General features: G+C 43.2%; 1 protein-coding gene across 1 annotated transcript; it reads left to right on the top strand.

Annotated features, from left to right (window-relative positions):
- Window positions 1-26,088, top strand: LOC309555651 (fatty acid-binding protein, brain-like; the record flags this gene model as incomplete). Its single annotated transcript, XM_082257684.1, has 2 exons — window positions 1-43; window positions 25,557-26,088. The coding sequence occupies 2 exons, from the start codon at window positions 1-3 to the stop codon at window positions 25,880-25,882; spliced, it is 369 nt and encodes a 122-aa protein (XP_082113810.1). The 3' UTR covers window positions 25,883-26,088.
- Between the last annotated feature and the right edge of the window lie 504 nt (window positions 26,089-26,592).

The raw sequence follows: 26,592 nt of genomic DNA on the forward strand, positions 1-26,592 counted from the left end.
ATGCGTGCCTTAGTTCAACAGAGGTTGGTGGCCATGGTGAAAGGTAAGTGTTCCTAAAGGATATGGTTTAATATGATACACCTTTTTCCAGCATTAGTGATGGGCCGTACACCCGAACATCTCGCACCAGAACATCTCGAACAGGGAAAAAGTTCTAGCAAACATGCAAACTCTACTAAAGTCTATGGGACACGAACATGAAAAATCAAAAGTCCTAATTTTAAAGGCTTATTTGCAAGTTATTGCAATAAAAAGTGTACGGGGACCCGGGTACTGCACTGGGGGACATGTATCAATGCAAAAAAAAATTTTCAATACAATCCTCAGGAGAAGTGATTTTAATAATGCTTAAAGTGAAACATTGAAAATGAAAAATTCCTTTAAATATCGTGCCTGGGGGTCCCCTTAGTCTGCCCGTAAAGTGGCGCATGTGTACGATGTATGGAGTCTGCTGCAGCAATACTGACATTTCTAAAGGAAAAAATGTCATTTAAGCTCGCGGCTGTAATGTATTGTCAGCTCCTGGCAATACAGGGGAAAAAAATGAAAAAAATGGCATTTGGTTCCCCCATTGCCCCCCCCCCCCCCCAGTCCATACCATGACCTTTGGGTCTGGTATGGATCTTAAGGAAAAACACATGCTCAAATTTAAAAAGAAAAAAAAAAAACATTCATACCAGACCCTTATCCGAGCATGCAGCCTGGCAGGTCAGGAAAGGAGAGAGGATGAGCGAGCATCCCCCCCCCCCCCCGAACCATACCAGGCCACATGCGGGGGGTGGGTGCTTTGGGGCAGGGGATGCTCTGCCCCCCACCCCAAAACACATTCTCCTTGATTGGGACAAGGGCCTCTTCCCGACAACCTTGGGCTGTGGTTGTCGGGGTCTGCGGGTGGGGGGCTTGTTTAAATCTGGACGCCCCATTTAATAGGAGGGTCCCCAGATCCTGCCCCCCCATGTGAATGGGTATCGGGTACAGAGTACAGACTAACAATGGCTGTTTGTTGAGTTATTGTTAGTTATTAATGGCTGTGTGTTGAGTTATTGAGTGGCCACCATTATTTTCCAGCACTGCCTTAACCCTCTTGGGCATGGAGTTCACCAGAGCTTCATAGGTTGCCACTGGAGTCCTCTTCCACTCCTCCATGACGACATCACAGAGCTGGTGAATGTTAGAGACCTTGCGCTCCTCCCCCTCCTGTTTGAGGATGCCCCACAGATGTTCAATAGGGTTTAGGTCTGGAGACATGCTTGGCCAGTCCATCACCTTTACCCTCAGCTTCTTTAGCAAGGCAGTGGTCATCTTGGAGGTGTGTTTGGGGTCGTTATCATGTTGGAATACTGCCCTGCAGCCAAGTCTCCGAAGGTAGGGGATCTTTGTTCTGCTTCAGAATGTCACAGTACATGTTGCCATTCATGGTTCCCTCAATGAACTGTAGCTCCCCAGTGCTGGCAGCACTCATGCAGCCCCAGACCATGACACTCCCACCATCATGCTTGACTGTAGGCAAGACGCACTTGTCTTTGTACTCCTCACCTGGTTGCCACCACACACGTTTGACACCATCTGAAACAAATATGTTTATCTTGGTCTCATCAGACCACAGGACATGGTTCCAGTAATCCATGTCCATAGTCTGCTTGTCTTCAGCAAACTGTTTGAGGGCTTTCTTGTGCATCATCTTTAAAAGAGGCTTCCTTCTTGGACAACAGCCATACAAACCAATTTGATGCAGTGTGTGGCATATGGTCTGAGGACTGACAGGCTGACCCCCCACCCCTATGTCTATTTCCCAAAAACAACCTCTGGATATGACGCTGAGCACGTGCACTCACCTTCTTTGGTCGACCATGGCGAAGCCTGTTCTGAGTGGAACCTGTATTGTTAAACCACTGTATGGTCTTGGCCACCGTGCTGCAGCTCAGTTTCAGGGTCTTGGCAATCTTCTTATAGCCTAGGCCAGTGATGGCGAACCTTGGCACCCCCAGATAATTTGAAACTACATTTCCCATTATGCTCAACTACACTACAGAGTGCATGAGCATCATGGGAAATGTAGTTCCAAAACATCTGGGGTGTCAAGGTTTGCCATTACTGGTCTTTTTAGATCCTCAGAGTTCTTTGCCATGAGATGTCATGTAGAACTTCCAGTGACCAGTATGAGAGAGTGAGAGTGATAACACCAAAGTAAACACACTTGCTCACCATTCACACCTGAGACCTTGTAACAAACGGCTCACATGACACCGGGGAGGGAAAATAGCTAATTGGGCCCAATGTGGACTTTTTTCACTTAGGGGAGTACTCACTTTTGTTGCCCGAGATTTAGACATTAAGCAAAGTGTAATTTCTTCAGTGTTGTCACATGAAAAGATATAATAAAATATTTACAAAAATGTGAAGGGTGTACTTACTTTTGCGAGATACTGTATATTTAGATATTGGTTCTGTTTATTTAATTGAATGCTCTTTTAATTCAGATTTTATATATATTTTTTGTGTATGTGTATATAATCATCATTTATGTACTCTTGCTTTTTTTTTTTTTTTACTTTTTCGTGTTTTTATTTTTTTTATTTTTTCCACTGTCTGCTTTCTTCTTTCTGTGAAAAAGTATAAAATAATGAGACTAAGGAGCCATTTTATTGAAGAACAGGTCCACGATAGTTGAAAGGAGCTTCAGCAACCCTCAGAAGCCTTTTAAAGCCAGTTGCACCCTGAAGGAGCACCAAAAATATCAGCTAGGTTTTTAACTTCCCTGTTCACTCCAAGATATTTTGGCAAATGGCGACTTAATGATTAAATCTGTTGATTTTTTGCCAAAATTTGGGGGGGAAACTCATTTTTTTTTATCCCTAATAAATCATTATGTGCCATTGGCTGTATGTCCTGCTCTGATTGATTGTCTAAATGGTGCAGTATCTCCAATAAGGGCTACAAGCCCAACATATGTTATTGGTGCCCTGGGGGCAAAAAGGGGTTTTAAAAAAATGTAAAAATGATTTTAAAGATTACATAAAAATGTATTTTAAAATTGTAAAATTAGGAATTTTTAAAAGACAAGATTTTTTTAGTGTTCTGTGTGTGTCTAGACTTGCAGCGAAGGTGTTAAGGCAAGGAAAGGCTTCAACAATTTTTTGTGTGTATTAGGCGACCAGTTACTAAGCAACACCTACTTCGAGGATGTAGGAAATGTTAATTTTAACTTCAATCTGTGCTCAGTGAGACTGGCAGCACAGAGTACATGGGTAGGATGAGCTCTAACAGGATTTCAGGGCGAAACATCACACAATGAATACAAGTCAATCAAATTAGTAAAATAAAAATGCACCACAATTTACCATAGAGATATACAGCCATACGCAATATCTGTGCATCCATTATTCAGTTACAGTTTGTGTTGGTTTTCTAAGTGAAAGGTCAACATTAAACCTCTGCAGGGGACATACATAAATGTGTATGCAAATTTTAATGGGAAATGACTGATTTAATTGCCAAATGCAATTGCCGAAAATCTGAATATAGATGTCAAACATACAGTATATGCATGACAATCCACGTATATTTATGAACTGGACCTGTAAGAAAGAGTAGGAAAAAAAATCCTAAGCATGAATAGAAAGACTGATAACTGGCAGCACGGAACCTACGGAGAGACCATGATTTCTATGCTACTCCATATTAAATGTATATTTAAAAAAATGAATAGAATATATAGCAAAACCAGTATAGGAACTGAGAGAATTTTTGTATCCTTTATGTAAAAATGCAGTTAAATAAAAAAACCAAATAAGCGTTTGGAGTTAAAGTGGTTATCTCCTCACCGAAAAAAAAAAAAAAACCCTGCAGGACAAAGGCATAGTGAGCTAGTATGCATCGCATACTAGCTCATTATGAAATACTTTCTGTATTTTCTGGCGTATAAGACTACTTTTGAACCTCAAAAAAATCCTCCAAAAATGGGGGGTCGTCTTATACGCCGAGTATAATATCTCCAAGGTACCCTAAGTATATGTATTACCGGTAGATGTACTCTCTCAAGACGCTGGCTGTGTGGGAATCATGTACCGGAATACTGTATGTACCATAACTTCGGCTACATATAGTATACCGCGCTGAGCCAATCACGGAGAGCGATGTATTCTATTATTGAATGCAACGCCTGCTCGGATTGGCGGAGTAACATCAGCCCGCCTCTCTGAGTTTGCCAATCCGAGCAGGCGTTGCATTCAATAATAGAATACATCGCTTACCGTGATTGGCTCAGCGCGGTATACTGTATGTAGCCGAAGCTACGGTACATACAGTATACCGGTACAGGATTCCCGCACAGCCAGCGTCTTGATAGATTACATCTACCGGTAATACCTATACTTAGGGTACCTTGGAGATATTGTGAGAGATTACATGTATTACAGTACTTGGGGTACCTTGGAGACCTATGAGGAAATCTGATGTTTTTCAATGGTGTTGCCTTGCTTCGGAAGGGAGGTAGTCTTATACAGCGAGTATAGCCCAAAACCTATGTTTTAACTTGAAAATTAGGGGGGGCGTCTTATACGCCGGAAAATACGGTACCTTAAAACGAAGCCCCGACACGGTCGCCCGGACACCGCTGAGGGAGCTGTCATGTTCCCTCAGCGTCTCTTCCGGGTTTCGGCGGCTCTGGCGCTGTGAGTGGCCGGAGTCGCAATGACGTCACTCCCATGCATGCATGTGGGAGTCACTTTCTGGCAAGGAGCTGGCAAAGAGCTCTGAAGTTCCGCCGGACCTTCAGAGCGCATGCGCCGCTGGTTTCAGCGGCTGCATGCAAGGCGAATATCTCCTAAACCTTGCAGGTTTAGGAGATATTAACTTTACCTACAGGTAAGCCTTATTATAGGCTTACCTGTAGATAAAAGGTAAAAAAAGCGATGATACTTCCGCTTTGTGACAGTTCCCGTGGTTTGTCATGGTGTCAGAAGGGTTAGATATCACCCAAGGTTCTCGCCTAATGGTTGATGGGCTTCAGTATGTCTGTTCTGAGTAGAGCTTTCTCAAAGATTGGTAACTCTTGGATTAGGGCCTGGAGCCCAAGGACTTTGCAGAGACTTAAGAGCAATGAGGCCTCCAACATTTTACAGAAAACCAACATCTTGATTGTGTAGATGCTCTCAACACTTTTAGTATACAGCCTGTCTACGGTTCAGGGCTTTTTCCCCTAGAGACAAGCTGCTGCATGAGCAGCATGTGTGAAAAGACACTGGAAGAGTGTCTCATTGTGCCTCCTGGAGAGGCTATCTGACCAGACCATCACCTAAGGGAGGTAATAGGAGACAGCGTGTAAGAAGGCAGAAGCCTGTGTAGCCCAAGTTAACCTTGTGTAATGATCTTTTCTTTAAATGTTACCGTTTTCACCTAAATAGAAGGTGGGCAATCCAAAATTTTGGATTCCAAGTACCAAGAGGTGAGGGTAAATCTTCCAATGGGGACAACTGATTCAGAGAGTATTTGGGATGGGCTTCGTGTTGGAGTCGAACCTAAGTTCGACTCGAATACAGCCCGTTCGCCGAATGGTGAACAAATTGGCTTCTTCATGGAAAATTCGAGTTCCCGCATCCTTAATGCACTGCGCACTGGCAATGCATTATGTGATTGGCCAAAGCATGGACTCTGCCCTCCATGCTTTAGCCAGTCAAATCATCTATGCCATGATTGGCCAAAGGCAGGTGCTTTTAGCCAATCATGGCTCAGGGGCGGCTGTTAAACTCACTACACTCTCCCTGAAGGAATTCCACTTATAAATCACCCGCTGATCAAGGGATTCAAACCCACAACCTCTCAACAGCAAGACTGGTATTCTACCACCTATGCCACCTTCAAGCCTGCTTAGGCTGAACACACTCTCCCTGCCTAACTAACTAACTTCTATTTCAACCTACACACAGTGCACGGCAGCCGCCCCTGAGCCAAAGCCAGGTTCCTTTAGCCAATCATGGCTCAGGGGCGGCTGCGGTGCACTGTGTGTAGGGCGAGATAAAATGTATTCCTTGCATTAAGGTAAAAAATGTTTAGGCATCGACACCCCCCCCTTTTACTTACCCGAGCCCTCATTCGATCCACTACCTTGCACATCTGCAGATCTTTTCTTCCCTTACTTCCAGGTCTCGCCGCTTTTGCTGGGGCACTGGGAGCCATTGGCTTCCAGTGCTGTCAAATCAAAGCCAGTGACAAGGAAGCGGGGGGGAGGGCCGAGTCCTGCCGTCTGTGTCAATGGACGCAGCAGCGGGGCTCGAGAGCGAGAACGCATGTGTGCCCCCTCCCCCATAAGCAGCTTCTCATGGGGGCACTGGACCGAGAGAAGGGGCCAGGAGCGCTGGCAGGTGGAGAAGTGGAAGTGGAAGTGGAGAAGTAGAAGTTTGTGACCACTGCAATTCCATTGCACAGAGCAGGTAAGTATAGATATGTTTGTTATTTTTTTATTTTTTACCTTTATAATAACTTTATATGCATGCAGAACAGGGTTCACACTCGGGGACAAGACAATATAGAGAAGATGCAGTGCAAGTATCTAACATGGAGGAGATTATATTGTCATTGCTTATAACTATAGTACTAGAGTTGAGTGCATATGCAGCCAGCTGGTCAGGAAGCGGTTGAGGCTTGGTATGGGTGATGGAAGGCCCTGAAATTGAAGGAGCTTATGTGCTTAGACTCCATTCCTAGTGTTCAATCACTGCGATGAGGTGATGGGTAACTGGGTTGGTGGAGTCTGGTGCAAGTTCCAGGGCACAGCTCAGAAATGCTGCACACAGGGAAGAGTTACAAAATGTGTAATGAGAAACTGTTATTTGTAGTGTACAATGTAAAGAGTTACAGAAACTGGGCCACAGTTAGTTTACAAGGAGTTAACTAATGTCTGTGTGGAGAAGTGTTGCTTTTAAGATGGAGTGCTGCCTTAAATATAATTTGCATTAAGTAATAGCCTCAGCCCACCTATGGAGGCACTAGCGAGTGCCTTCTTCCCATCCACGCATGGACACCACCAACAAGCTCACTGGGCATTGGCACCATGTCTGATGCACTTGATAGCCTTTTCCAAGAAAATTTTTGGTACTTTTTTATGAAGAAGGTCACCAGGTTTTTCCACAACCTTCCTCATTGCTCAGGCTTGGGACCAGCATGCAGAATATGAAAGTTCATATGCATAGCCAATGTGTACACAAATACACGATATTGTCAAAAGTACTGTGACACCTGCCTGTACATACACATGAAATTGAATGGCATCCCAGTCTTAGTCCGTAGGGTTCAATATTGAGTTGGCCCACCCTCTCCAGCTATAACAGCTTCAACTCTTCTGGGAAGGCTTTCCACAAGGTTTAGCAGTGTGTCTATGGGAATGTTTGTCCATTCTTCCAGAAGTGTATTTGTGAGGTCAGGCACCGATGTTGGACAAGGAAGCCTGACTCGCAGTCTGTGCTCTAATTTATCTCAAAGGTGTTCTATCGGGTTGCTGTTAGGACTCTGTGCAGGCCAGTCAAGTTCCTCTACCCCATACTTAGTCATCCACGTCTTTATGGACCTTGCTTTGTGCACTGGTGCACAGTCATGTTGAAACAGGAAGGGGCCATCCCCAAACTGTTCCCACAAAGTTGGGAGCATGAAACTGTCAGAAATGTCTTGGTTTGCTGATGCCTTTCTTTGTTCCCTTCACGGGAACAAAGGGGCCAAGCCCAACCCCTGAAAAACAACCCCACACCATAATCCCCCCTCCACCAAATGATTTGGACCAGTGCACAAAGCAAGGTCCATAAAGACATGGATGAGTGAGTTTGGGGTGGAGGAGGCCGCAAAGAGTCCTGACCTCCACCCTGATAGAACACATTTGGGATTTGAATTAGAGCAGAGACTGCGAGCCAGGCCTTCTCAACAAACATCAGTGCCTGACCTCACAAATGGGCTTCTGAAAGAATGGTCAAACATTGCCATAGACACACTCCTAAACCTTGTGGACAGCCTTCCCAGAAGAGTTGAAGCTGTTATAGCTGCACAGGGTGGACCAACTCAACCTTACGGACTAAGACTGGGATGCCATTAAAGTTCATGTGCGTGTAAAGGCAGGCGTCCCAATACTTTTGACAATATAGTGTACATTGGTGGTGATGGTCTACAACATGGGTGTCCAACCTTTTGGCTTCTATGGGCCACATTGAGCGTAGACAAATTTTCTCGGGCCGCATATAAAATATATACTATTAGTTAAGGTATATAAGTAATAAAACGCCGCCGTACCATTCCTGTGCTGCCGCGCCCCTCCCCCCCAGCACTAATTTAACACAACTAGTGGATGATCCCCCCGGAGGATGCCTCTGTGGCCATGCCCCTGACTCGACTTCCTTCCTCCCCAGCAAAAAAAAAAGAAAATTGTCAGGGGGCAGTGGGCCACATTGCCTGTGGTTCCGGGCCGCATGCAGCCCCCGGGGCGCATGTTGGACATGCCTGGTCTACAACATAACTGGACTGTTATCTATTTTCATGAATAGTCAGCCTAAATGTTACTTGAAGAGCAATGTGAAAGAGATCAACATAAAGTTTATGAATAGCTAATACTTATTTTGTTGTTTGTTTCGGATAGCTAGGGGGATGAGCCAGTTAACCTACCAGCATGCACCCAGAGGGAACCTATGCAACTACAGGAAGTACATGCAAACTCCATGCAGATTCCTAGCCAATATTCAAAACATAACTGCTGACCACTAAGCCACAGTGCTATTTATGCACTCGGAGACAGCACTTTCTGATCTTTATATGTCACTGCTTAGTGGAAACATTGTTATAGAGTTAATTATAAAACATTGATTCTGGGTCCAGACAAAGCCAAACCAAACCCTGTCGGGCAACTGTTGCTAATTTTGCCACACGAGAGGAAAAAAGACTTCCTGGCCCAAGGGCAGACAGATCAGTCTTCCTGGATACAATTGCTCTCTTCATTCATGATAGCTTTGGATGTTTCTTGTAAGAAAATATCCAGTCCATTTGTTAATTCCAGTTTTGTTTTTGTTGTTACTGTCTAATGTGGTATAGAATTTTTACAGCTTAACCCTAATTATAGTGAAGATTTCCAACCTAAAGAGATGTGAATATGTTTATTGTTATCTTTTCTTTTTATATTTTTCATTTTTTTAACTTTCTATTTGTAATCTTTCGGTTTAAGTAATTAAAAGTATAGCTAAATGCAAAACATTTTTTTATTATATTGATAGTGTAGAGATAGATTAGGACATCTGTCAGTTTTTATTGCTGTCTGTGCCCCCGTTAGGGAGATTCAACCTCTCTAATTGCCCTGTTTACCATTATCATTGAAAACTGAAGTAAAAGATAATCCCAGAATTTCGGGTTTTCCTCAGAATAGTAACAAAGGGAAAATGTTCCAATGGGGACACTAGTTCTGGTGTCCTGGGGGGGGGGGAGGGGTCCCCAAGAAATTCCCTTAATTTTTAGCGATTTCCTCTCACTTCCTGTTTGGCTACGGGACAGGAAGTGAAGGGAAATCTCCCCAATGGGACAGAGATGGCAAAAAAAAAAATCTTACAGGGGTTATAACTAGGGATAGACGGATTATCGGCAAGGCCGATATATCAGGGGGCCGATATGCACTTTCCTCGAACTGGACGATATTGCCGATATTTTTGTGACATCATTCTGCCTTCTTAGGCCGCCTACCTCGCCATGGACAGCCTCGTCTGGAGTCGGGACTAGTCTTGCGGTAGTGTATCACAGCCATACACCCACCCACAGCAGCCTGGTGTCAGCCAGCCACCCACATCCACAGGCCCTGTACCAGCCAGCCACAGGCACTGTACCAGTCAGCCACCCACAGGTCCTGTACCAGCCACCCAGAGCCCCTGTGCCAGCCACCCACCCACCACAGGGTGCCAGCCAGCTACCCACCCACCCACCACAGGGTGCCAGCCACCCACCCATCACAGGGTGCCAGCCAGCCACCCACCCACCACAGGGTGCAAGCCAGCCACCCACCCACCCATCACAGGGTGCCAGCCACCCACCCACCACAGGGTGCAAGCCAGCCACCCACCCACCCACCACAGGGTGCCAGCCAGCCACCCACGCACCACAGGGTGCCAGCAAGCCAGCCTTAAAGCATAAAACAAAAATTAACATGTTCAGTACCAGATTTGTGTCAAAAATTGTCTTTATTTTTCAAAAGGTTAAATGTACAAAATATCGGCCCGTATCGGCTCATACCAATACGTTATGACCAAAATATCGGTATCGGGCCTGAAAAAACCATATCGATCTATCCCTAGTTATAACCCTCCCTCGCCCTATCCTAAAATGTAAAAAAAAAAAAAAAAGATGCCTATAGTTCTACTTTAAATATTAATAAGTAGATTTTGCATCCAGGTTCTTTTGAACCCTTTTAAAACTCCTATGTCCTTTTAACAATGAGGCACCGTAGATGTTGTCTTACTGTTCATTTAGACGCCATACTATATTAACCTGTGGCAGGCTGGCTCGGCTGCACAAATCAACGTAGGGGTTTGTCGGTTTGCGGTAGCAATCCTGGGGGCGAGTGCGCGCCACCAACTAGGCAGCAGGGATGCCTAGTGGCCGGTGGCCGCGATTGCCACCAGGCACCTGCGTTCGCTCCTCACTGAGAGAGAAGGACAGTCTGCTGTTGTAAACACAGCTGACCGTTGTTCCCTCTGAAATGATCACAGACGCCTGTGATACTTCTATATAGGATCACATGTGTCTATGATCATTTCACAAGTCCCTCCCACACAGTTAGAAAACCCTAGGTTAACCTCTTCCCTGCCAGTGTCATTATTACAGTAATGTTGCATATTTGTAACACTGATCACTGTAATAATGTCACTGGTCCCCCCAAAAGTGTCAAAAATGTCAGTTAGGGGTCCTGATCTGTCTGCCGCAATGTCGCAGTCCCACTAAAAATTGCAGATCGCCGCCATTACTAGTAAAAAATAAATAAATAAAAATGATATAAATCTTTCCTCTAGTTTGTAGACGCAATAACTTTTGTGCAAACAAAACAAAATATGCTGATTGCTATTGTTTTTATATCAAAAATATGTAGCAGAATTAAAAAATTTGCTTATAAGGATGAAAATTTTTTATTTATTTTTTTTTGGGATATGCTTTATACTGTAGCAGAAAGTGAAAAATATTGTTTTTGTTTTTTTTTCAGAATTTTCGCTGTTTTTTGGTTTATAGTGCAAAAAATAAAAATTGCACAAGTGATCAAATACCACCAAAAGAAAGCTCTATTTGAGAGAAAAAAAGGACATTCACTTTATTTTGGTACAGTGTCGCATGACCGCGCAATTTTTCGTTAAAGTAACGCAGTTTTTTTTTTTTTTAAAGCCCGTGGTGTGTGAAACACACTCAAAAGACTTACACCCGGTGCATAAAAAAGTGCACACACGCAAAACGTGAGACACACAAAAAGTGCACAAGGCGTACACATGGCCCTCCTCCGAAGAGGAAAGCTCCTGACAGGGACTGAGGTACTCACTTAGGTCCGCCCAGCCGAAGCCAGGCAGACCCCCTTCTCCAGGGGGACTGCCGAAACAGCCCACCCCAAGAACTAGGTGGGGCTCCCCCAAAGGGAGACCCCATGAGAGAGGGCGAACAAAGCCAGAAGGCCATATCCACCCCCTCCCAAGACTTTCAGGGCAGGCCCGAGGACCTACACCGTACTAATCGTGCAAGTGACAAGTACAACCAAAAAGGGACAAACGTGAACACACGACAAAGAAAAAACAGAGTGTGGAAAGGGGAAGTGCTGGGTAGTGCCAAGTGCAGGACCTTGGCAGGCCCCCCGGCCAGGAATAAAAAATTCCTCTGGTGCTGGCCAAAAGGCCCACCCCAAGAGGCAGGTGCAGAAAAAGTGTGATGGTGCAGTGACCAAGGTGCCGAAAAACTCAGGTGAGCTGCCCCTCACCGGTGAGAATTAAGGCACCCCTGGGATGCCACCCCAGGGGCACGTACACCACGGGCTTTTCCGGTCTCGGCCCCCGGCCAGACCCAGTGTAGCCCATCCTACCAGGAGGCATCAGAACTTTAGACAGCTTAGGGAGAACCTACCTTCAACTGGGGACAAGCCTTTTGCAAGGCCAGATTCAACCCAGGAGGAAAGGCTCTCCCACCACCATCCGCCATTCCTTACCAATCACATCCAGGAGCAGTACTAACCGGAAAATTGGCAAAACCGGCTTTCTCTGACATGGCTTACTTCCCGGTCCTCCAGTTACGCCCAGAGCGCCCCGGTTCCTTTCAGCCCCTGCCGATACTAACAATCAAGGTCCATACCAACTGATAAGAACAGATACTACACTTGATCTTAGCCAAAAGGCCGATAGAGCTTTCATTTGGTGGTATTTGATCACCTCTGCATTTTTTATTTTTTACGCTTTAAATAAAAAAGGGCAACAATTTTGAAAAAACTCCAATATTTTTTACTTTCCGCTATAAAACATATCCAATAATTTTTTTTTTTAATTTTAGGCTGATATGTATTCTGCTACATATTTTTGGTAAAAAAAAATCCAATTAAGCGTATATTGATACTAATTGTACTAATGACACCGGCTCAGAAGGCGTTACACATCTAAGGTGATCAAAGGGTTAACTGTGTGCCTAGCCAGTGTTTTAGTGTAGTGTATGTGCTGCTTTTACTAGGGGAAGAGATGGATTTGATTCCCTGTAAGGACACAAAATCCATCCCTTCTCCACTGTCAGAACGGAGATCTGCCTTGTTTACATAATCTCTGCCCAAAGATTTGTGGGTGTTGGCAGACATCCAGTGCCCGGCACCCACAGATCAGCATCTGCTGTGAATACTCACAGTAGAAACGGCCCGCACGCGCCCCCTGTAGGCGAAAGGTGTAGAATCATATATATATATGTGATCCTGCACTGGAGAACCACCCTGTAGCAGTAACTCTACTATGGGGTGTTCAGTAAGTGGTTAACCAGTTCTGGACCAGAAGAATTTGCTGGCTTAATGACCAGGCCATTTTTTGGGATTCGGCACTGCGTTACTTTAAGCAGTCAGCATACCAATTGCACGCTCCCTCAAAACTTGTGATATCTGTGGCATTGTGCTGTGTGATAAAACTGCACATTTTAGAGTAGTGATCGACCGATAACGTTTTTTTCGTTGCCGATACCGATACCAATATTTAGGCCAATGCATATTGGTATCGGCCGATATTGGCCAATATTTTTGTCAAAATTTTAATTTTTTTTGACAGGTACTTTTGTGGAGGTATCTGGGGATCTAAAAAAACCCAAACCCCTCCTCTGCACTTAAAAGCATTCAAAATGCTAAGTTTGGCTGTTTTAAATGCTGTCATTTTTTTAAAATCTGGCACCAGACAGTACCCGAAAGTGATGTCACTCATGACATCACTTCCGGGTTTTTGCATGGAGATCCAATCAGAGGTCTTCAGCGGTCATGCAGGCTGGTTGCCCGAGCCTCCTGGTGGGACGGGAGACCCGGGCGAGCCGCGGAAGGCGGCTGGAGGGGGGGGGGGGAGTCCCATCCCGCTCCTTGCAATGACAGCCGAGCGGCTTCTCAGCAGCATCGGTTGTCATTACAAGACAGCCGACGTTCGGGTATGGACACCAGTACCGGGGTGATGCCTCTAGCTGCAGGCATCACTCCGATACAAGCACTTTCCTGAAATATCGGCAATATCGGTAACCTCCGGGGCCGATTGCGATATATCGGGAAAAGTGCATATCGGCCCTCGATATATCGGCTTTGCCGATAATCGGTCGATCCCTATTTTAGAGTGGCCTTTTATTGTGGCCAGCCTAAGGCACACCTGTGCAATAATCATGCTGTCTAATCAGCATCTTGATATGCCACACCTGTGAGGTGGATGGAGAAGTGCTCACTAACACAGATTTAGACAGATTTGTGAACAATATTTGAGAGAAATAGGCCTTTTGTGTACATAGAAAAAGTCTTAGATCTTTAAGTTCAGCTCATGAAAAATGGGGGCAAAAACAAAAGTGTTGCATTTATACTTTTATTCAGTGTCCGTAAGAGTCGGTTCACACTGGGGCGACACGACTCTGTACTTCTTCGGGGGCGACTTGTGCATTCCCATGCACCACGACTTCTGAGCGACTTGCATGGACTTCACATAATGGAAGTCTATGCAAGTCGCTCCGAGGTCGCCCCGAAGTAGTACAGGACCCTTTCTCTAAGTCGGAGTGACTTGTGTCGCTCCTATTAGAACGGGTCCTGTAGCAGTCAATGGACCGCAAGGGAGCGCGACTTGTCAGGCTGACAAGTCGCCTGAAAAGTCACGCTAGTGTGAATCGAGGCTAAGTGTTTTATTTATAAAAGGAAACTGAAAAAGTAAAAGAAAGAAAATAAACAAAAAACTCATGACAAGGTTCCTAAAACAGGTCCTATTTATTTTAGGGCACTTTAAAGTAGCACTGAATTACTATGTTTTGTATAAACAATCCATCCCGCCCAAGTTACTGCCATGACTCATTTCATCTGTAATGTTTCATATCGCAGCCAAGGCATTGTTTAATAGAAGAACACTATCTTCTCCGCCGTTTATGATTCATTGCCCTGTGTTTTATTTCATAGATGGCCCGTTATGACCAAGGCTCGCATCTGCTAGAACATGGAAGCCTCGTTTAAGTAGAGACGGTAAAATTTGGGTTAGCACAGTCACTGATTAAATATTTCCTTGTTGGACAAATCAGATTAATAATCTCTGGCCTCATTTCAATCCTCACTCGTTTTGTTTGATGGGAGGAAATGACTAAGAGAACCGGTACCACTTTCCAAATAAAGTGACCTATAGTATCGGTCTGATTCATTTTTTTCTAGTTTATATCTTTGCTGTGGCCTCTGTCCTTTAAAGTGGACTTGTCATCAAAGCCTCATGAATTCGTAGGGCACGTGATAACATCACATATCACACTATTACTGTGAGATTTGAAAAAATTGAACTCTTCCGGCCATTCACATTATGCCTTGTGTTAATGCAATGCACTACCGTGCTTTAACGGGTTCTGTACAATGCAGCCTATTTATTTTGCATTTGAAGGAAATCACTCTGAGGGATCTCAGAACTTGGCACATTCATATACATGGGATCAAAAGTATATTTCACTACTTGGAACTAAATATTTACATACATTATGTGTATACAATTAATTATTTTTTTTTTTTGGAACAGGGACTTTGTTTATGCCAATAAGAACCACACTCAAACGTGCATAAAAAACTACAAAATGTTATTCTATATCACAAAAAAAAACAACACAGTTTCTTTAAAAACACCATTTCCATAAAAGTTTATATAAAAATAGGGAGAAAAAGTCCTTTAGATAGTTCAGAGCCTTATTACTTTCAGGATCCACGGACGACTCCACAAGTGTTCTACGCGTTTCACGGGAACTCAGGCTTCCTCAGAACCATGTCAATTTTATAGGAGAATCTGTATCTAAAGCTCTGACTATAATTAAGGGAGAGAAAAAAGAGAACACAAAAATCAATATACAGTATATGCTACATATAAAATATACAGAAATCATAACAACCAAAACTACTTCCAGTGAGAGTAAGGGAAAGAAAAAAACAAACAGACACATATAATATATATGTATGAATAGGTATTGGAAATAAAATATGATTTGTTAAAATGTTTTAATTTAATTTCATTTAAGATTCAGTTTTCTAATCACCGGTGAGGCCAAATCAATGTTGGTTTTCGAAGGCAGTGATAAAAAAATTCAAAGGAGCACAAAGGACATTTTTTCTCGATCAAATTTCTAACAGTGTATGTGGATTTTGTTCAGTAAAATCCATTTATTCCAAAATCGAATGTTAAGACCACTGCCCATGTGCATCACCAAGGAATTAATGTAAGATCTCCTGGATAGGGTGGAATGGTTAAAAACGGCGGTCTCCAACTGGCCTGTTTGCAGCTGGGCCACAAAGGCTTCACTGTCAGAGATACAGCGGCGGGTGAGCAGAGAGATGACATCATCTCTAAGCGCCCACTCCGCATCACCACTGTTCCGACCTCACAGCCCAGCTGCTACAATGAAGGAGGTGTGGTGAGTGAGCAGAGAGATTACATCACCTCTCATCGCCCGCCCCGCATCACTGCTGCTCCTCCTTTACTCGGAACCCACCACCTGCCTGCCTCTGTGCTCAATGGACCAGTGCTGCCACCAGTGCAGCGACAATCCACATCTGGTGGCAAGCAGCATGGTAAATGACAATCTGCATCTGGGGGCAGGCAACGTGCCAAATGACAATCCGCATCTGGTGGCAGGTGACGGTGACAATCTGCATCTGAAGGCAGGTGATGTGGCAATGGACAATCCACATCTGGTGGCAGGTGACGTGCCAAGTCACAATCCACATCTGGTGACAGGCGACGGTGGCAAGTGACAATCTGCATGTGGTGGCAGGCGATGTGGCAAAGGACAATCCGCATCTTGTGGCAGGCGATGGTGACAAGCTCCATTTGGTTGCAGGCGACATGGCAAGTGACAATCTGCATCTGGGGGCAGGCGACGTTGACAAGCTGCATCTGGTGGCAGGTTATATGGCAAGTGACAAGCTGCATCTGAAGGCAGGTGACAATCTACATTTGGTGGCAGGCAGCATTGGCAAGTGACAAGCTGCATCTGCTGGCAGGCAATGTGGCATGTGACAAGCTGCATCTGGTGGCAAGTGACAATCTACATTTGGTGGCAGGCAGCATTGGCAAGTGACAATCTGCATCTGTGGGCAGGCAACGTGGCCATCTGCATCTGGTGGCAGGCAACAGTGACAAGCTGCATCTGGTGGCAGGCAATGTGGCAAGTGAAAAGCTGCATCTAAAGGCAGGTGACGTAGCAAGTGACAAGCTGCATCTTGTGGCAGGCGATGTGGCAAGTGACACACTGCATCTGGTGGCAAGGGACAGCCTGCGTATGAAAGCAGGTGATGTGGCAAGTAACAAGCTGCACCTGAAGGCAGGTGACGTGGCAAGTGACAAGCTGCATCTGGTGGCAGGCGACGGTGGCAAGTGACACACTCAAGGCTCCTGCTGATTCTGCATTATGGTTAGTTGAACTATTTCATTTATATCACAATGTAATAATATAAATAATGCACTTCAATCATCCTAACACGTTATCAACCATGGTGCAGTGATGATTGAAGCGCTAACACCAGCCATTGCCCAGGAAAAATCGCATCCCCCGCCCCCTAGGCGTTGGCAAAATTTTCTTCCACACAGCTGGTCCCCAGTGCCAAAATGGTTGGGGACCACTGGTGTAAAAGATACTGTAAAAGCCAAGGAGTATTTTGTAATTTGTAATAAAAGACTGCTATGGTAATTTAATTCCAATTTTTGTGTGACCTAGTAATTTGTAGGAAGGCTATGGTAGGAATAAGGAAGACCTAGCAGTGAAACAGTAGGTTGACTGGGGGCATCTGTTCTACCTCAGTCACAACCCAGCTTAACCTTCTACTTCTGCTGCCATTGGTTTCTAATTGGCCTAACCTATAGATCCTCTCATTGTTTGTATTACCAGTCTTGACTTGTCTCTTTATGTGTCTTTATCTGCTCTGTTTGGTATTGGTCACCGTCTTGGAACTTTTAAAGATAGGCAACTCCTATACTCATATTGAACAGTTATTATTTATTTGGAACCGCAGATCAATATGTGGATAGGAGTTGCCTGTTTGCTCACTGACTCTTGGGCTTGGGCTCAAAACTTTATTTACTACCCATCCATCTCTACTCAAATTACTGTCTATCCACCACTCAGCCTTGATGTTACACTTTACTACTAGTGATGATCGAACTATTCGGGTCGACCATCGGTTCGACCCGAACATTGGCTGTTCGAGGTTCGGCCGAATTTAGAACTTTTTGCTGAAAAAGTTCAGAATTCGGCAACCAGAACCGACCAAAATGCAATGGTTCAGGAAATGGGCTTTAAAAGCCCTTGATTGGACCAGAACCATCAGTAAAAGCCAATTGAGGGGGCAGGAGAATGCTAGGAATGTGATTGGAGTGACTAGGGGGTCCATAGTCCAATCATTAGTGAACTTTTTTGTGTGATTAATAGTCCCTGGGGCATGACCCAGAACCCTAGGCACTTTTTAGGGGCATTTATTGGGTTTTAGGGCTTCAAAATTGTGTTTTTTGATTACCGAAGCTCGGGTCCCATTGATTTCAATGGGGTTCTGAAATCCGGGCCGAACTTTAGGGAAGTTCGGATGTTCTGGCCGAACCGAACTTTTGGAAAGTTCGATCATCCCTATTTACTACATCACCTGCATCTTACAAACCAACTTGCCAAATATGTGGACTTTAAGTTGGGTTTTGTTGAATGTGGAAGTAACCTAAGAGTTCCACCATACCCTTCAGAGGCTCCGCACCAGTAACCCGGTCACATAGGTTACCAAGAAGGACTTGTATCCAAAAATCCAACTGATTTGGTTGAATACCGGTTTGCGCAAACTGATTCCCTCACGATCAACTGCAAACAGAATAATCGTTATCTTGGTTAGTAAAAGAAGATTATGAGATGGTTGCAGGGCTGACAGACTGCCCTGGATTCAGTGGTGTAATCTGGACTTTAACATCTATTACTTAGGACAGAGCAAATTCCTGCTGCTTGCCAAGGCACTGTAGGCAAACATTCTTACACAGCAGGATGGAACATTAGGGAAATCCCAGGAATTGTTTTCTCTTCAGCAAACAATGTCATTAATAGACAACCAACAGTGAAGTGTAATGTCTTTCCATTTACCTTTCCACTGACCTACATAAGGGATCCCATCACATAATTCTGATACCAAGATGGGGAGTTTATTATTTCACTAATATTTTATGTTATAAAGATGTTTTGTGTCTATAGGGTAACTTGTGATACTTCAATACAATAAAGAAGGTACCTACATCTCAAATCACAGATCAAAAATAGACCAAGGACTGAAAAAGTCCTACCACACAGTGGCTAGTTTGAGGGCTTGTATGGGGGACTTTAATGGTACTTAATAATCAGTTAGACAAACTATTACTAAAAAAAGATTACAAATGTTATTCCAGTTATTTACATCTACACAAAAAAATAGAAAAAAGGGACAAATATACAGACATTACAGATATTACTCTGTTCTTTTAAAAACACGATGTACTCGTTTGCTAGTAATCCTCAGTTGATCCGCCATAATGGCTAGAATCATCAACAAAAGCCCGACATGTTCCCCTTGTTCCCAACTATACTATAATCAAGCTGTAATGTATACCATCGCTAAGGCATGAAGTTGTCCAGTGATACTGGGTTGGTTTCACAGACTTACCGGTAATTATATTTTCTGTGATATCTCTACATATATACATAATATATCTTGTTTTGCCAATTAACCACTTAAGCCCCGGAAGATTTTACCCCCTTCCTGACCAGGGCCTATTTTGCGATTCGGCACTGGGTGACTTTAACGGACAATTGCGCGGTCGTGCGACGCTGTACCTAAACGAATTTGATGTCCTTTTTTTCCCACAAACAGAGCTTTCTTTTGGTGGTATTTGATCACCTGTGCGATTTTTTGATCATGCGCTATAAACAAAAAAAGAGCGTCAATTTTGCAAAAATAACAATATTTTTCACATTTTTTTATATGAAATTCCCTCAAAAAAATAATAATGTAAAAATATAAATTTTTTAACATTTTAGGCCAATTTGTTTTCTGCTACATATGTTTGGTAAAAAAAAAATCGCAAAAAGTGTATTTTGATTGGTTTGCACAAAAGTTATTGCGTTTACTAACTACGGGAAAGATTTATGTAATTTTTATTGTTTTTTTTTTTTTAACAAGTAATGGCGGCGATCTGTGATTTTTTTTTTTGCAGGACTGCGACATTGCGGCGGACAGATCGGACCCTTGACTGACATTTTTGACACTTTTGGGGTTACCAGTGACATTACTGCAGTAATCAGTGCTATACATATGCACTGCTTCTGTAAAAATGACACTGGCAGGGAAGGGGCTAACTTTATTGGATGTGGCTTGTGGTGTAATAACAGATATATGATTCTGCATAGCAGGACTGTATGATCTCTAATCTTACACAGGGAAGAATGACAGGCGGCTTTGTTTACATTAGCCGGCTGCCTTTCTCCCGCTGTAACGGACAATCACGAGTGCCCGGCGGACATCGGGTGTCCGTGAACGAGCGGAGCGGGAGCGCGCCTCCGGCGGCGCACGCTCGCCCCCTAGAGCTAGAGCCTCACAGGCTAGCGACGTAGTACTACGTCGCTTTGCCTGTGAGGGGCTGACTGCCGCAGTAAATATACTGTGGGTGGTCGGCAAGTGGTTAACACACCAAAAAATATATATATTTTTTTTTTCCTCTCTGTTTTCAGTCATTTATATACAATCAATTTTGTATATCATCTCTAAGGAAAATCTCACCCTTTTTGAAGCAGCTATAATTTCTGTGCATATATGCAGCGGGCGTCTTGTCTCTGCGGCCGACTATCGCTTAATGTACAAGCGCTAAGGATAATTTTTGGTATGATATTTTTTTCAGCTATAGGCTTAGGAGAAATCTTCTCTATGCCACACTAACACACATTGGTGATGATACTATTATTATTATCATTGCATGCAGTGGAACATAATTATGAATAATGTACCCCCCTTCTATTCACATGCCTTTTATTCACTTTCTTGGTCCTCTTTACCAACTCCCGCACTCGTCCCCCCGGGAGACATTTGGGGTGTCTGCACCATTTTTAGATCTCTCTCCATCTGATCTATGGTGGTGGCAGGGTATGTTTGGGACGCATGAATATATAGTGGTGGTGGTATAGAACTCTAGTTATTACCTCATTACTTTTACATGCCCCTGAAGAAGCGACAGTGAAACATGTCGGGCTTTTGTTGATGATTCTAGCCATTATGGCGGATCAACTGAGGATTACCAGCAAACGAGTACATCGTGTTTTTAAAAGAACAGAGTAATATCTGTAATGTCTGTATATTTGTCCTTTTTTTCTATTTTTTTGTGTATTTGTAAATAACTGGAATAAAATTTGTAATCTTTTTTAGAAATTGTTTGTCTAACTGATTATTAAGTACCATTAAAGTTCCCCATACAAGCCCTCAAACTAGCCACTGTGTGGTAAGTAGGGATGATCGAACTTTTCAAAAGTTCGGCTCGGCCAGAACACCTGAACTTCCCGAAAGTTCGGCCCGGATTTCAGAACCCCATTGAAATCAATGGGACCCGAACTTCTGTAATCAAAAAACACAATTTTGAAGCCCTAAAACCCAATACATGCCCCTAAAAAGTGCCTAGGGTTCTGGGTCATGCCCCAGGGACTATTAATCACACAAAAAAGTTCTTAAAAATTGTCGTTTTTGATAGAGAGACAATTATTGAAAAAATTATTGAAAAAAAAAATGAGATGTCTTTGGATTTAGTGTCTGGGGGGTCTAAAAAGCGTACCTGTGAAGTTTCAGCTCTGTAGCATGTCCAGAACCAGAAAAAAAAAAAAAAGATCGTTTGTATTAGGTCACTTATAGAACAGGGATTTGGCTCCGCTATTTTCACACCTTGCCGGTTTTGTAGCTAGCGTTTTTTTGGGCATTTTTTGGGGGACTTTGGAGGCAGGCAAAACATCTGAACTTCTGTGTAGGGGTATATATACACACACCCATGTCTGTATATATACACATACACATATATAGGTGTGAAAGTAGCAGAACACTATGCTTGCGCTAATGAAATAATGAACACCAATATGTCTCCGCTCCTATCACACCTATATATGTGTATGTGTATAAATACATATAAGTGTGTGTGTATATATAACTCTATACAGAAGTTCAGATGTTTTGCCTGCCTCCAAAGACCCCAAAAAAATGCCCAAAAAAACGCCAGCTGCAAAAATGCACCGAAGGACGATGGAGCCGACAAGCTTTCATTGTTTCATAATTTTTCGCTGGTGTCATCAACATTGACTACTCTGCACATAGTTGCCAACCATAATTCACATCAGTGGGTCTATTAAGCGCTTTTTTGTGGTTTTGTGATAGTTTAAAAAAAAAAGACATCAAGATCGTTAATTTAGGTCCTTGTCTGTAGAAACTAAATACAATAAAAAATAGGCCCAGGGATACTCACCACCTTCCAGCCTTGTGTACTGGAGGGTGGTACTCCCACAGATACAGTATTTATTACCATACAGTCAATTGAAGACTGGGGAGCCTCAGCAACCTGGAAACTAGTCAACCAAAAGGATTGTTGAGGTGCCACATGGAGACCATGGATCGCCCCTGGAAAAGGTTGCAAAGAATGGCTCATCTCAGATTAAGAAGGAAAATAAGACAAACTTTATTGAAAAAATGATTGACAAACAATATGCCGTGCTAAAAAATCTACAGCTGGTGGCAATACCAGTCTGTGGACCTGCTGCTACATGCAATACCTTGTCTGTAGAACCTTCTAGGAGAAAGGAAACCCTTGTTAGAGTCTATATACAAATAGAGAGTACAAAGTTAACTTAGATGGAATCAACCATTCTATCAGATTATTTTTGGGTTTTGGGAGGTAGGTATAAGCCATCAGACCTCAACTCCATGTTCTACTGAAGAAATAAACTATAGGGTGTGTGTGCAGACTTACAATGAGTTTAGGCTAAACAACAATTCTAAGGATTTTTTTAACTTAGTAAACACATACATTGACTATATATACTGTATATATGACTGTGAGAGACCATTGAGAACATAGAAATGATCCTGTTAGTGTGCTTCTCCTGCACTGTCCAATCCGGGAGGCTGGGGATGTGTTCTTGATCAGGCTGAGCTGCTGTTGCAATAGAACTCCAGAATCGGGCTACGCTTTCTGGTGGGGAGGCTGAATCATGAAACCTGCTAAACAGAATTACAAATCCCTTATCAGGCAAAATCAAAATGTATTTCTACTGTACATTTGGTGGTTTCCCTGGAGTTCAGCATTAAGATTTTTAAGGTTATCATCATCTGGAGGGATCTCTACACTGGGACCACAGACAAGTGACAGGAGGAGTACCAGGGCTGGTAACACAGGCAGAAGACTGGAGATGCTGGACCACTCCATTTGAAACGCAGTACTGAGATCAAATTTCCAAGACCATTGGCCATATACAAAATAAATGGTTTCTAGAAATACTATTCAGGGCAAAGTGACAGTGTCTGAACATAGCCCACCTCCCAGGCATGTTTTTTTTTTACCTAACCACACTCCCTTGCTGTCTGCATGCACAGCCAGGACAGTAGGGCTTCTAGTTATGTGGAAACACACAACCTCATGACCTCCCCTATATGATAGTGCTTGGACATGAGTGGGCAATCACCAGAATCAAACACTATCACACTGGGGGGGTTGGGGTGGGCCATGAAGAAATCCTCCAATTTAACCTCTTGCCACCCTTATAATGCATATGCTTTAATGCCCACATGCTGCACATATGTGTCCATGGACGGCCCAGGTTTCTGTGCTGAAAGCGTGCTCTCAGCACTATGACTATGCTGTCATAGTCATCACCCAGTCTCTAGTAATGATTGGGAGTTGACGGGAACAGGTTCTGATCATGTGACAGTGGTCTTGTGATCAGGCAGCCCTTCCCGCCCCCTAGGCATAGAGACCCAGTTAAAGAGACACTGGGGCTTGGTGGGAAGGGGCCAAGCTCTGACACCAGTTAACACTAGAAAGACATGGGTAGTGCAGTGGGGGGAGGCAGTGATGGAGTTTGGCTGGGTTATTATACATGTTTAGGGGGTGAGCTATGTGCAGACATAATCAATTTGTCTCGAATAGACAAAAAAAGCACCTATCAAGTCAACCTTTTCATGGTATTCTGGCATTTCCTTTACTGTATACTTTTTCTTCAAAACTCCAGGTGAACTTTAAATACCAATCACAAAATGAAGAGTCCCTAACAGTCGTCAATCTCCTATGAGCAGCCTTATGATTATGAAGTTCAAGTGTAAGAGTCCTTCTACGTCCTTTGTGTCTTTCTTGGCTTTCCATTGCGTTCTCTCATTGATTGCCGATGCCGGTTCTGCTGAGTCACTGCTGGTGACGTTTCTTGCTGACTAAAGCCTTGTAAAATATCCTGCGCTGGGCAGCTCAGCCTGATAAATCAAATTACAAGAGATGCATGTCATTCGCTGTACCTGGCAGATCAGAACAAGGACAGAACAGAGGTCTCTGTAAAGGTGAAGCACACAAGTGGGCTGGAGAAAATATATTAAAATGAATTATATAGAGTCGTGGAATTTAACCACTTCATATCTAACAGATTTACCATCCATTTACCTCCATTACCAGTACCATTTTTTTTATGGTTGGAAATTGAACGGTTAGTCTTATAAATGTGGTTTTAGGGCAGGCTCAATACAGGTCTCCTTTAAAACGGCCCTTCTCCCCCGAACACAAAAATCCACATTGCTTGTTATTCTGCATGCACAACTAGAAACATCACTAAAACCATACATAAATTTAAAGTGTATTTGTAAACTTACATTCCTTTCACTTCCTGGTTTTTGATAGGTACTGGTGATGTATCCAGGGCCTCACATCTACATCCTGGGAAGGCTACTTCACCAATGACATTCTGTGAGATCATGCCTGATCTTGCACATGGATCAGCTGTGGTTCCTTCTTATTCTATGGAGACCTGGTTCATCAGGTCTGGTACGGCGCAAGCAAAAGATCAGCACATGTGCCATAGGAGTTTGTTATTATTCAGTATCAAAGCCTTGTGCCCCCTTCCAAATTTGAAGAACAACTTCACTTTTAGTGACTTTATCCATTCAATTTTCCCCTACTCCTCTGAGGGTCAGCCACGTCCCCAAATACTTACCTTCAGATCCACTCCCTACTAGTTCTTCACTCTGCAGCTAAGTTGCATTGCCTTTGTAGAATAAAGTCCTGGTCACATCCACTCCTACAGCCCTTAAATAAGCTGGTGCCAAAACCGTTTAATTTTCAAGAACAGAAGCACAAAAAATAAGATATTTCTGTGATCTGGAATGCTCTACCTCAACCTGTATGGCTATCTCCTACTCTAGCTGCTTTCAGGCAATCCCTGAAAACTCATCTCTTCAGGGAAGCCTATCACACAGCCAACTAATCTGCCATCAGCTCATTCCCTACTCTTACAACTTCTTGTAACACCTGCCCCACCCCATTAGATTGTAAGCTCTTCTTAGCAGGGCCCTCTTAATCCTCTTGTATTTTATTGTATTGTATATGTACTGTCTCCCTGTAATATTGTAAAGCACTCTGTAAACTGTTGGCGCTATAGAAATCCTTAATAATAATAATCTTAAAACAAATAAAGTAGTGTGGCGCTACATTCCAGTAAAATAAATTGTCATATTAATGATTAAATGTGTAAATAAATCAAAATATAAAACTGTATGATCAAAATATCATCAAATGAGCAGAGACTGGAGGGGAGAGAAATGAGCAGTGTGTAACACTGAGGAGTTGGCTTTGCCACCAGACAGGTTGGCAATGTGACCAAACCCACTGTCATCATTAGCCAGGAAGGTGACAAAGTGGTGATCAGGACCCAGAGTACGTTCAAGAACACAGAGATCAGCTTCAAGCTGGGAGAAGAATTTGATGAAGCCACAGCTGATGACAGAAACTGTAAGTCTATTGTAAAACTGGAAGGAGATAAATTAGTCCATGTACAGAAGTGGGATGATAAAGAAACAAAATTTGTAAGGGAAATAAAGGACGGAAAAATGACTATGACTCTTACTTTTGGCGATATTGTCTCTGTTCGTCAGTATGAGAAAGCATAGACTGGTATTCTGCTCATCATCCACAGAAGTGTTATTCCTCTTATATGAACTGAACATGCTGCATCTTAACAACCATTTTTTTATACCCAAAACCATTCCATCTATTTCTGATTTGTGTACACTACCAAATTGACAACTTTGTATTTTCACTGAAGATAAAACTGTAACAACTTTTTATTAAAAATAAAAAAGTATATTCTTAAAAATATCATCAAATGTGCTCAAATTATTAATTAAGAAGTGATCCCATTATATATTGGAAAAATATATAAATAAAATTAAAGAAAACATCCAAATGCCCAACTGGACGGTGAACCAAATCCCGGTGCTGTAAAGTCTAACTCAGTGAAACGAAAGTCCCATTGGTATAAAACAATGTCAATAGGTGCAATAAACTTCTCTGACATAAATCACTTCATGCCGTAGAATCCTGTGCTCCAACAGTGTGCTCCATCAGAGCAATATTCGATATACAGCAATCCTCCTGCCAGACTTGTCAGTATGCGGCTCCCTGGTGTTTCTCTCAATAAGAGAATCAAGTAGAGCGCCTCAAAGTGCAATAGTATTTAATGACAATGAACTAGACAATTGCACACTTACATGGATAAAAGAAAGACACATCAAATGGGGCAAAGCTCAATGGTGGACTTGGCGCGGTGTGTCCAAGATCCAGGGTAACGAGGCCGAGATGGTAGCGGGAGGCGAGGAGG

The sequence above is a fragment of the Pelophylax lessonae genome, assembly GCF_965119305.1.
Source record: "Pelophylax lessonae genome assembly, chromosome: 5".
Lineage (NCBI taxonomy): Eukaryota > Metazoa > Chordata > Amphibia > Anura > Ranidae > Pelophylax > Pelophylax lessonae.